The following is a 10,870-nucleotide window of genomic DNA, read 5'->3' as shown; positions in this document are numbered from 1 at the left end:
AGTTTGAGGTTGCTGTGAGCTAGGCTGATGCCACGGCACTCTAGCCTGGGCGACAGAGCAAGATTGTGTCTTAAAAAAAAAAAAAAGTAACGAAAGTTTTTTATACATCTCTTAGAGTCCTAAGAGCCATAATTCTGGGAACATTGGTGGCTTTAACCAGAGTACGGTTACCAATACCCAAGGCATGGTGAGGCCAGCCTTTGGGGTGATCCTTGGGTTTACTTGCAGTGTTTCTACCCACTGCCCCCAAAGGCTGCGTGGTCACTCAGCTCTCACGTGATTACAGAGACTCATTTGCTAAATGCAGGGGCCGCTTCCTTTACTGTGTGGCCCCTTCAAGCACCTGCAGTTAGAGAGCTCTGGCCTGACTCCAGGGGAGGGTCGGGGTTCCTGCTGGGGATTGGCAGTTTCTGAGGCCTCTAGAAATAGCCATGAGCCCCAGGTGGAAGGAAATACCCAGAGACCCTGATTCTAAAGGGTAAACTCAGGTTTTGACTGAAGCTACAGGGCTTCTGCTTTCAAGTCACAAAGTGTATGCTCATTGAAATACACGTTTAAAAGTCAAATGTGAAAAAGAAAAGGTCCTATTCTCCTAACTCCTAGCCATCCCCAGGAGTCATTAAACTTTGATGTGTATTCTTCCAGATCGTTCCACAAGTTACTATAGAATATACATCCACTCTCCCTCTATTCTTTTCAAAAATTGGTTTGAATCCAACTTCCTTTGCAACTTAACTTCTTCACTTTTGTCACACCTTGTTGCCAGCTTGTACTATGTAATCTACTGCAAAAATTGATTTTTTTTTTTAAGCAGCAGTTGTATAGGAGGTTTTGTTAGAAGTATTCCAAGTGTTAGTTGTGCTTTGCCTTGCCAATCACCCTGGTTTTTCAAGGGAAAGGTGAAATGATTTACGATCCTGCCTGCTGCCACCCCTCCTCGCTCAGGGCAGAAAGTCACAGTTGCCAAGTGCAGACTTGTACTCAAAAGAAACCAGAAGGTCAGTGTGGAATTCCTGCTCTCTGGTCAACCCTGATCCTTAGCTTGGGGGCCTGGGAGGCTGAGAACGCCTCTGTGGGCCTCGCTGCACTTCCCACTGCGCATCAAGCCCAGCATCCTGACTCAGTCCTAGTAAAGCAATTCAGCTTTCCTACCTCCTCCCAGCTTCTAGACGAGAAGAGAGGGCTGTTCGGTAATTTCTGCAAACCCAAAACTCCATCCAGGAGCCAGGAGCCAGGAGCCAGGAGCCGACCCGCCAGGCCGCGGGGCCATCGCAGCCCACCGCAGGGGGCGCTCCGACCACGAGGGGTCAGAGTACCCCTCAAGGGCCATCTCGGGGTGGGCTAACCGGCGCCCCTACACCGCTGGCCCCGCCTCACCTGAGGACCACCTGCTCCTCATGGAGAAGAGCGGGACCTTCTCATCTATGCGCGCTCCCTCCTCCCCTGAGCACCGTCTCCGGGCCAAAAGTGAACGCGCCCCTTCCCAACCCCACCCCCCACTCTGCACACACTTCGGCCCCTCACCTGCGCACACGCCCCCTGCCCACCTGAGCACCTGTTCCCCACCTCATCTATGCGCGCCTCCCCCCCCCCCGACGCCCGCACCTGCGTCCCCCTCACCTGCGTCCACTTCACCTGCACGCCGCGCAGCGATCCGCCGACACCCGCGCCCCCGGCCCCGGCCGCCGCGTGGGGCCTCCCCCCAGCCCCGCCCCCGGCCTGACGTGACAGGTCGGGGGCCAATCGCAGGCGGGCTCTGCGGGCCCGGAGGCCCTGCGCGCCGCGATTGGCTGAGGCGCCTGAGCAGACTCCAGGACCATCGCTCGAGCCACTCGGCGGCGACCCGCGCGAGATTGACGGCCTGGCCCACCCCGCCTCCTCGCCCTCCCGCCCCCTGGCCCGAGCAGGGTCCCTTTTCCACCCACGCGGACACCCGGGGCGCCCGGGCTGCTCTCGCATGCGGGGGCTGGGGAGGGGGAGGGCTGAGGACCCGCGGGACCGAACGGGGGAGAGGGAGGCGCCACGCTCATCCACATACTGGGAGGGGGGTGGGCCGCCTGGTGCCTCAGTTTCCTCCTCTGCACTTGGGGCTTTAGGGGCGCTCAGCACACATTTATTGAGCACCTGGTGTGTCCAGGTGCTGTTCTAGGCGCTGGGTGCACAGCGATGAGCACACAGACAAAATGCCTGCCTTGGGGCTCACGTTCTGGGGGGAAGGGAATCCTCAGTAAGCACTTAATGAAGTAAACACTCAGGGTGTCTGAAGGTGACACGTGGAATGGAGAACAACGAAGCAGGATGAGAAGACCCCAGTGTGGCAGGCGCCAGCTTTCTTTAGAGGTGTCAGAGAAGGCTCGCTGCTAGGAGACGGTCAGAGGCTGGGCCCCAGAAGTGACTCTGAGATGGAGTTTAGGGTAGAGTGCTGATTAGGGATCACTGCTGTGTAAGGATGAGAGGGGAAGAAGCGGGATGAAGCGAAGGGAGAAGCTGAGCCACGATGCAGGCAGGGGCTTCGGCCCAGCCCCTGGGGAAGCTCCAGTGATGAGGGAGCCCCTCAGAGCTGTTGGGCCGGGATGGCCAGCCATATGTTCCTGCCTCCGTCAGTCACTGGACACGGGCCACCCTTGCAGGGACAGGACTTCGGGCAAGACAGACCCTGGAGGGGTGGGCAGCCAAGGTGTCTGCTGACCACACTCCCAGCAGCCAGGGCAACAGGCCTTAATGGCAGAGGGATCTGGTGGGCACATCTTTGCTGCCCTCACAGAGACATTGTTTTCCCGTGCAACTTTTTATTTTGAAAATATCCAGCATACAAACAAGTTGGACATACAGTAAACACCCAGACCTAGATTCAGTTGCTGTGAACAGTTTGCCACATTTCATTAACCCCTCCATAGCTCTAGCTCTCTCTCTTTCTACATACGTGTGTATTTTTCTTTTTCCGTTTTTTACCCCCATGAACCGTGCGTTAGCTGCAGAAACCATGATACCCCCCTCCTAAATACTTTAGTATCGTCTCCTAACAGCAAGGACATTCTCCTACGTTACCAAAATAAAATGACCACACGCTGGAAACTGAACTCCAATTCAAAGCTATTCTCTATTATCCATCTCCAGTTTCCCCCAACTGTCTCAGTAATGCCCTTGGCAGCCATTTTTTAAGCCCCAGGACCCAATTAGGGAACCACACCACGCATTTAAGTTATACATCTTTTCTTTTTGGCCTCCGGCATGTTGTGTGTTCAGGGTGTCATGTCAGGAAGAAGTACAATGTCACTTCCTCCTATTGTTGATAAGTTTGATGGGGGGGGAGGGTTTCTGCCAGAAGTCTCCATTTTTCCTATTGTGGTTCATGAGTAATTGGTGAAGTGATACTTTGAGACTGTGTAAATACGATGCTCCCAAACAACCTTTCACCCAGTGACCTGCCATTTAATGAGGAGTCTCACCTGAATCACTTAACTGCTTGGTGCAAAGTGTCGATTTTCTAATTTCATCATTCCGTCAACATTTGTTAATAAAGTATTATTTATCAGCCAGCCTTCTTTTGTAAAAAATTCCTCTCTTTTATTCATTTTTATCAATATGGTCTATTCAAGTTTTTCTAACTTGCTCAGTTCTTATCCCGTTCTGTGTTGTCCCATATTTGGCCAGTGGGACCCCCTTCAAACTGGCTCCTTTTTTCAAGAGGCATGTCCCCATCATTTTTTGAGAACACACTTATTTTCTGGGACAACCAAATGTTCCAGGATCCTCGTGTTCTCTGCCCCAGGCCTGGAATTGGCCATTGTTGGCAGGAGGTATTTGAGCAGAGACATGAAGGAACAGGGACAGCCCTGTGGATTTTGGGGTGGAGAGGAGGGATGAAAACTATCTGAAGGGGAGGATATGAGAATTAAATAAATTAACACATATAGTGTTCTTGTGCTTTTCTGGAGTTTTCAAACTGTGTGTCTTGAACAAGCATTATGTTACAGACAGGGAAAAAAGTGATTAAAATGCGAAAACAAGCATATGTATGACAGAGAAGGATGAACTGTTCTAGCAGGTTGGTGAGACAGCTCCTTATTCATATGGGAAAATGGATTCCTACCCTGGGGGGACTACAGATGAAAGTTGGGGGTGGGGGGAAACCGAGAAACTGAGGGTAGAGAAACGGAGCAAATGCCTTGAGAAGAGATTTGGCAATATTTAGTAAGGCTGAACATGCGCATACCCTACTGCTCAGCAAGGCTGCTGGAGAAATCTGCAGGATGGCCACCAAGGAAGGCGAACCCTGCAGGAATGGAAATAGCGGTGTACGGGTGTGTGCCCGCGTGTTGGCAAAGGGCTGCTAATAACTTTGAGGCCCAACCGTTATTGGATAGATGCAATGTGCTTTATTCCTATAATGAAATACCAAACTGCAGAAAAATAATTAAAACAATGGGGACAAAAATCAAGTTGCATCAGCACATTATTTGGCCCTAGGGCTAATGAATTTCTGTCCGCTGCGGGGCAGGTAGGGCAGGAGTGTTCTTTGTCATACGCTTTATGCCTTTGGTATATCTGGAAGGCCTCCCAGTGCACGAAAACAAAACGTGTCTAAGCTGGCGGTGCAGAGAGGATGTGGAATAAAAAGAAGGGCTTAGCGGGGCCGCCTCCTCCACCTGCGCGCGGGCAAGAGTCAGCGTCCGTGGCCGGGGCGGGGCCCTCGCTGCGCAGGCGCAGCTGGGATCGCGGCGTCCGTCTCGCCGGGTGGGCGGGGCTAGGGCGGGGCGACCCGGAAGGTCCGGCAACTGGCTACCCTCCTCGCTTGGAGCACCGCGGGACCACCATATTCCGACCTTCCTCCTGTCCGGGAGGCTGCGGCCAGGATGGGCCGGAAGGTGACCGTGGCCACCTGCGCGCTCAACCAGTGGGCCCTGGACTTCGAAGGCAATTTGCAAAGGATTTTAAAGAGTGAGTCTGGGGGTGGGGTGTGGCGAACGCCCACTCTGGCGGGGCCGCGGCTTGCCGGTGGCGCCCGCACAGCCTTGCCCTGCAGAAACGCGCAGCTGTGGGCGTGGTGACAGATAAGATAATGGATAATGACCGCGGCCGAAGTGCCTAGGAGTGTTTATAGTTTCTGGGGACATGTGGTATATATAACGCACTGGTAGGAAAAGTCTGGAGGTGGAGGTGGGAGGACCGGGGACGCACGTGGCATAGCTGGGGCCGAACTGCCAATCTCCGAGGTGTTTGGACCGGTGACTGACCACTGGGGAGGCTGTCGTGCAGGGACCAGAGATTGGATGGTCTCTAGTCTCTGAGCGCCTTGCTGGTGGGTGGGCACTGGGAGGAGGCATCCCAAAGAGGGAAGTAGAATGAGGGGTGAGCTGCCAGCTTGGAGACTAGAGTGTGGTTGTTGAGGCATCATCATTTAATTATGGTTCATATCAGCTCACCTTGGAGAGTGAAAGGTCAGACTATTCTACCTATACCTAAACTGGGGCTGCCATGGGCAAACGTGCAGGTGCAGTCACCCCAGGTTGTCTTGTGCTGGGCTGCTTACTGTTTGCCAGCACAAATGAACACAGAGTGTCTCAAGTGCTGGCTTCTTATCAGCCATGTGCCTTGGACCTTCATCTTTTGTTTTCTTTTTTTTAAATATCAACCCACTTTCATCTCATCAGAGCTCAGAGCAAATCTGGTTGGTGTGAAGCGAAGCTGGGTGGCCTCTCCTCCTTAGACTGCATGTTGGAAGCTGCTGCCCAAACCCTGACACTGCTACCCCTGCGGGGTTGTAATCCTTCGCGCCCTGCCCTTTTCCTACAGATGATCTTGGGCATCTACTTGTTAATAAACTACCAGGGTGTGATTTTTTTCCCCTTCCTCTACCTCCTCCCAAGTCCTCCCTGTTTGTCATTTCCTGCAGGCATCAGCAGGTGTGTACAGATGTGTCCTCTGCTGCTAGGCTATCAACAGGAGGACTGGCTGCATCGGGGCCAGGAGGTCACAGGGCATTTTGGTTTTTTATCATACCTACTGTAGCATCTGCCTTTGAACGTATTGTAGATGCTGAAATCATCCCCCCTTCTTTCTTTGTCTGTACATATAGGTATTGAAATTGCCAAAAGCAGAGGAGCAAGGTACAGGCTTGGACCAGAGCTGGAAATATGGTGAGAACAGACACACAAACAGGCGGGTAGTGGTGAAATGCGTTGTTGGTTATAGAGTGCTCCTAACTCTGGCTGCCCAGTAGAATCAGAGGCTTTGGAAAAACACCAATACCTGGCCCCCGCCTCCCCAAACACTTTCCAACTTGACTGGCCCACAGGCCTCACCCTCCCCGGCTACCTGAGTTGTGTGTCAGCCTCACCTTCCTGCGCTCTCTCTGCAGTGGCTACGGATGTTGGGATCATTATTACGAGTCGGACACCCTGTTGCATTCATTTCAAGTCCTGGCTGCTCTTCTGGACTCTCCCGTCACTCAGGACATCATCTGCGACGTGGGGATGTAAGTGCCAGCGTGAGCGTACGGAACGGCAAGCTCAGAAACAAGGCGAGTTTGAGGGCGTGATCTCTCCAGCGCCGTCCTGCTCTCAGTGGTGTGGAATGTGCGCGTGTCCAGAGACACAGAAGCCTCATGTTGAGAAATGGGTTTTGTTCCTCTCTCATCCCCCTCCCCCACCACTCCTTCCCATGGAGGCCGCTCCTGGAAGCAGTCTTTGGAAGCTCTTCTGGAAGCTCCTGTGTACACATGAGCACACTTTGCACAAATGGGGGCTCGGGGCTCATCCCATTGCACACAGAAAGCTTTATTCTTTCACAGTGAGTCTCGGGGGTGGTTCCACATCCTCTGCATCAGCATGACCGCCCGGTTCCCTGTGGTGTAGGTTCCAAGGGCGTAGCTTCCCCTGGCAGGACTTGCACGTGCTGTTCTGGTATGTGTCTGCGCCACACGTGCGTAGCCAGTGCCCTACCACTGGGCCTCACACCATGTCCATTTCCTGTCCTTCGACTCCGCTTTATCTGCTGTGAAGGTGGCACCTTCGCTTGCTTTTTCTTAACATTTGCTTTGCGGGTACTGTCCTGCCACTTCGTGTTCATATTGCCGTGACATTTGTTTAGTAGGGTCTCTTCCCTACTAAAATCCCAGAGATGGGATTTTTAATCCAATGTGGTCACATCAATGATGATTATTGATATTGTGGACTGTATTGGTTTCCTGTTGCTGCTGTGACAAATTACCATGAACACGAAAGCTACACAAATATTTTAGCGGGTGGTTCTGCAGGTCGAGCCAAGAGGTCAGTGGGTCAGCAGGAAGTCTCTCTGCTTCCGGAGGCGCCAGGGGAAACCTGCATCCTCGGCTTGGCCAGCCCCCTCAGCCTGTGCGCTTCTGTCCGCAGGTCTCCTCCTGCAGCCCTGCCCCTCATAAGGACCCTGCGGTCACCCTGAGCTGCCCCGATTGTCCAGGGTCATCTCCCCTCTCCAGGTCCTTAACTTCCTCCACCTGCAAAGTGCCTTTTGCTGCATAAGGTCGCATATTCACAGGCCCCAGCAATTGGGACGTGGGCATCTTTGAGGGAACCATGGATGGTTCAGCCAAACACACAGACCGTTCTGGTCCTTTTAGTAAGTTTCCTACTCATTAGCTTCTCTTGATGTTTTTTTTTCTTTTTGCCTTTTTATTTTTGTTCAAACTTTCCTCTGCTGGCTTAGAATTTATAATCCTATTTTTATTTTTCTAGTTTTTACCCTTAAAATGGTAACAATCATATTTGAGGATATTTTTCTTTTGAAGCTCCATTGGACAAAACGAGAATTATGTCATAGTATCATTGACACCTTCCATTTGAATTCTTTTTCCAAACGATCCTCCAGGAAGAGGGTGATCAGTCCCTCTGTGGTTGGAGGTGCGCCATCCTTAGTGCTGACCAATGCGGGGTTAGCTTTTAGAAACTACGTTAGAAAAAAATCTTAGAATGGTGGATAATTAAAAAAAAAACCCACTATATTATTTATTTGCATTTGTAGCTTACGGAGTTGCACGTTTTTTCTGTTTGTTGGTCCTTCGTAACACTGTTTGAGAGTTGCCTTTTCTTTTGTCTACAATTGTTTGTGTGTAATTTATTCGAAGAGTTCTTTATATAGGAAAGACATCAACCTATTACCCTGTAGGCTAAAATTACTTTTCCTTGTATGTCGTTTACTGTTGAAATTTGTTGTATATGTTAAGCTTTAAAATGTTTGTGCAGTGAAACTCCCTGTGATCTTTTGTTTCTGTTTGTTTCCGTTTTTGTTCAAATGGCTTACTCCGGTTAGAGGGCACATATTTACTGAAGGTCTGTTTTCTTTAAAACATCTGTTTCTCTCACACTCTGTACATACCTTGTACAAATGAGAATGTGGTTGTGTTCGTCCCGCGATGTGTTCTGGTTTGGCAAGGAATGGAAGCTGTGTGGAGCCAGCGCTCACGGTGGCTGTCGTCGTGTGCTGTGACAGGACTGGGGGTTGGGCAGGGGTGGTGCCCTTTAAGCCCTATTTTGGGGGGAAGAATTAAGGCCAGCGGTCCTTAGCCAGTGAAAAAGCTGGAATCTGAGCCCCGGCAACCTGGCTCTGTAGTCCACACTGATTCCCAGGTTTTCTTTCCTCCCGACGCTGTGCTGTGTTTAAGCACATCCCTGGGCGTGCTGTCCTCACTGCTCTCTGATGGTACGTCCCCTCGGTGCTCCTGGAAGGGTCATCTTTCCCCGTGCCTGCTGCGCTCTGCCCTGGGCCTCCTGTCGTTCACTCTGGGCCGGGCTCAAGCGTGGGTCCCCTCATCTGCAGGGGGGAGATACCAGGTTGTCAGAGAGGTGACGTGATCTCGAAGCACCATGTCTAGTCCTGGGAAGGGGCCAATCAGAGCCGTGAATGGATTTGATTTGTTCCCTGCCTGGGCCTGGGCCTGGGCTGGCCGCCCAGGAGCCTGTGATGTGCCAGGCGTGAGCAGGAGAGCTCAGGCGGGAGAGGTGCAGGGAACGGGACCGAGGCAGGGAGCTGGCACTCGAGGAGGTTAGGAGGGGAGAAATGAGGAGCAGCGAGGTGTGGGCAGAGGGGTGGCAGCCATGGAAGGCCTGAGAACAGTCCAGGAAGAGCAGGAGGAGCCCTAAGGGCGAATGACTTTGCTCTATTTTTTTTTTTTGAGACAGAGTCTCGCTCTTTTTGCCCTGGCTAGAGTGAGTGCCGTGGCGTCAGCCTAGCTCACAGCAACCTCAAACTCCTGGGCTCAAGCGATCCTACTGCCTCAGCCTCCTGAGTAGCTGGGACTACAGGCATGTGCCACCATGCCCAGCTAATTTTTTCTATATATTTTTAGTTGTCCGATTAATTTCTTTCTATTTTTAGTAGAGACGGGGGTCTCACTCTTGCTCAGGCTGGTTTCGAACTCCTGAGCTCAAACAATCTGCCCACCTCGGCCTGACTTTGCTCTTAATTGAGAAGAATGTCTTCTAGTCCAAGAGTCCGTGCCACTGGGTGGCAGAACCATTCGGCTTATTTTTAAGTTTGATTTGAGAATGCCACAGAAGAGTCTTGCTGTTCCCTTAAAGTATCTGAGGAAGCTGCATATTAAAACAGAATGTTGATTCTAGAGCTTTAGCTGTGTGTTTTCATAGCCAGGGCAGACAGGTATACACCTGCCCTTTCTCCTGCAGGCCTGTGATGCACCGAAATGTCCGCTACAACTGCAGAGTGATATTTCTCAACAGGTAAGTGTTCCCCTGCCCCTGGAGGGTGACAGGTGTGCCTCTCCCTGGCTCTCAGCTAGAGGGCTGAGGGACCTGTGCTGGTGCCCTGGGAGCCCTTGGCCGGGAGGCTGCTTCTGGAAATACCGGGCTCTTAGCAAGGACTGATGTACCAGGCAGGTGATTCGAGTGACTTAGCCTCTCTGGGTCTCAGCCACCACAGGCATCATCAGGTTTTAGAAAGAGAGAGGGTGGAGGGTGGAGTTTGGGGACGCCAGGTCCTTGTCGCCTGGAAGCCAGTCTAGGTGAGCGAGGTCTTCTTACAGACCTGTCTTCAGCTGCCAGCAAGGTGCACACCTACGGGTCTGAGCTGCTGTCATCATCAACAGTCAGGGATGGATGGAGCTGTGGGGACCCATTTTGCAAACAGAAAGCTGAAGCCCGGAGAAGGAAAGAGATTTGCTCAGGGCCCCGGTTTTGAGCTATTTCTGTGTCGTGTCACCTGGTCCTTTGGTGGTGGTGGCCACTGGCTGTGGCACATGCATCTCAGGAGCTCGGTGTGAGCCGCCCTGTTCACCTGCCTCCAGGAGGATCCTGCTCATCAGACCCAAGATGGCCTTGGCCAACGAAGCCAACTACCGCGAGCTGCGCTGGTTTACCCCGTGGTGCAGGAGTCGGTGAGTCGCGGGGCACAGGAGCATGATTTCTGACTGCTCCTTGGATGTTTATTAAGCATTTTCACCGAGTGCAGCCTGGGTCCCACACCACGGGAGGAGACCCACGAGACCACCAGAACAGGTCCCTGGCCCCTGGTGCCTGTCATTTGGACGTGGCTGTCTTGATGCTGCTGATTAAATTGTAGCCGAGTCCATCACACATCACAAACTCTCCCAGCCATCGATCAGTGATCAGCAGTCGCTTTGAGGGAAGCGTCACTTCCATCTTGAATGATCCTGTGTATCACGGTTTCTCCCCTCTGGCCCAGCTGACACATGGGGATGGGTCGTTCTTTGTTACAGGAGGGTGTCCTGTGCACCATAAGGTATTTAGCAGCATTCCTGGTCTCCCTGTAAATGCCCACCCATGCCACAACCCAAACTGTCCCCAGACATTACCAGATGTCCCCTGGGGGACAAAATCGCCCCTGGTTGAGAAACCCTGCTCTCTCTCTCTATATA

General features: G+C 52.3%; 2 protein-coding genes across 2 annotated transcripts in view; one reads left to right on the top strand and one right to left on the bottom strand.

Annotated features, from left to right (window-relative positions):
* Positions 1-1,678, bottom strand: part of DHCR7 (7-dehydrocholesterol reductase) — a 16,489-nt gene extending 14,811 nt beyond the window's left edge. The window contains exon 1 of the mRNA XM_012665570.1: positions 1,621-1,678. The gene's annotated coding sequence lies outside the window, so the exon portion shown is untranslated. The remainder of the gene's footprint in view (positions 1-1,620) is intronic.
* Positions 1,679-4,760: 3,082 nt separating this feature from the next.
* NADSYN1 (NAD synthetase 1) overlaps positions 4,761-10,870 on the top strand; it is a 37,876-nt gene continuing 31,766 nt past the window's right edge. The window contains exons 1-5 of the mRNA XM_012665569.1: positions 4,761-4,941; positions 6,080-6,140; positions 6,362-6,478; positions 9,663-9,716; positions 10,280-10,369. Of these exons, the coding sequence (XP_012521023.1) occupies positions 4,857-4,941; positions 6,080-6,140; positions 6,362-6,478; positions 9,663-9,716; positions 10,280-10,369 (407 nt within the window). The 5' untranslated portion in view covers positions 4,761-4,856. The remainder of the gene's footprint in view (positions 4,942-6,079; positions 6,141-6,361; positions 6,479-9,662; positions 9,717-10,279; positions 10,370-10,870) is intronic.

The sequence above is a fragment of the Propithecus coquereli genome, unplaced genomic scaffold (assembly GCF_000956105.1).
Source record: "Propithecus coquereli isolate 6110/MARCELLA unplaced genomic scaffold, Pcoq_1.0 Scaffold120, whole genome shotgun sequence".
NCBI lineage: Eukaryota > Metazoa > Chordata > Mammalia > Primates > Indriidae > Propithecus > Propithecus coquereli.
This window is presented reverse-complemented; position numbering and strand designations above follow the sequence as displayed.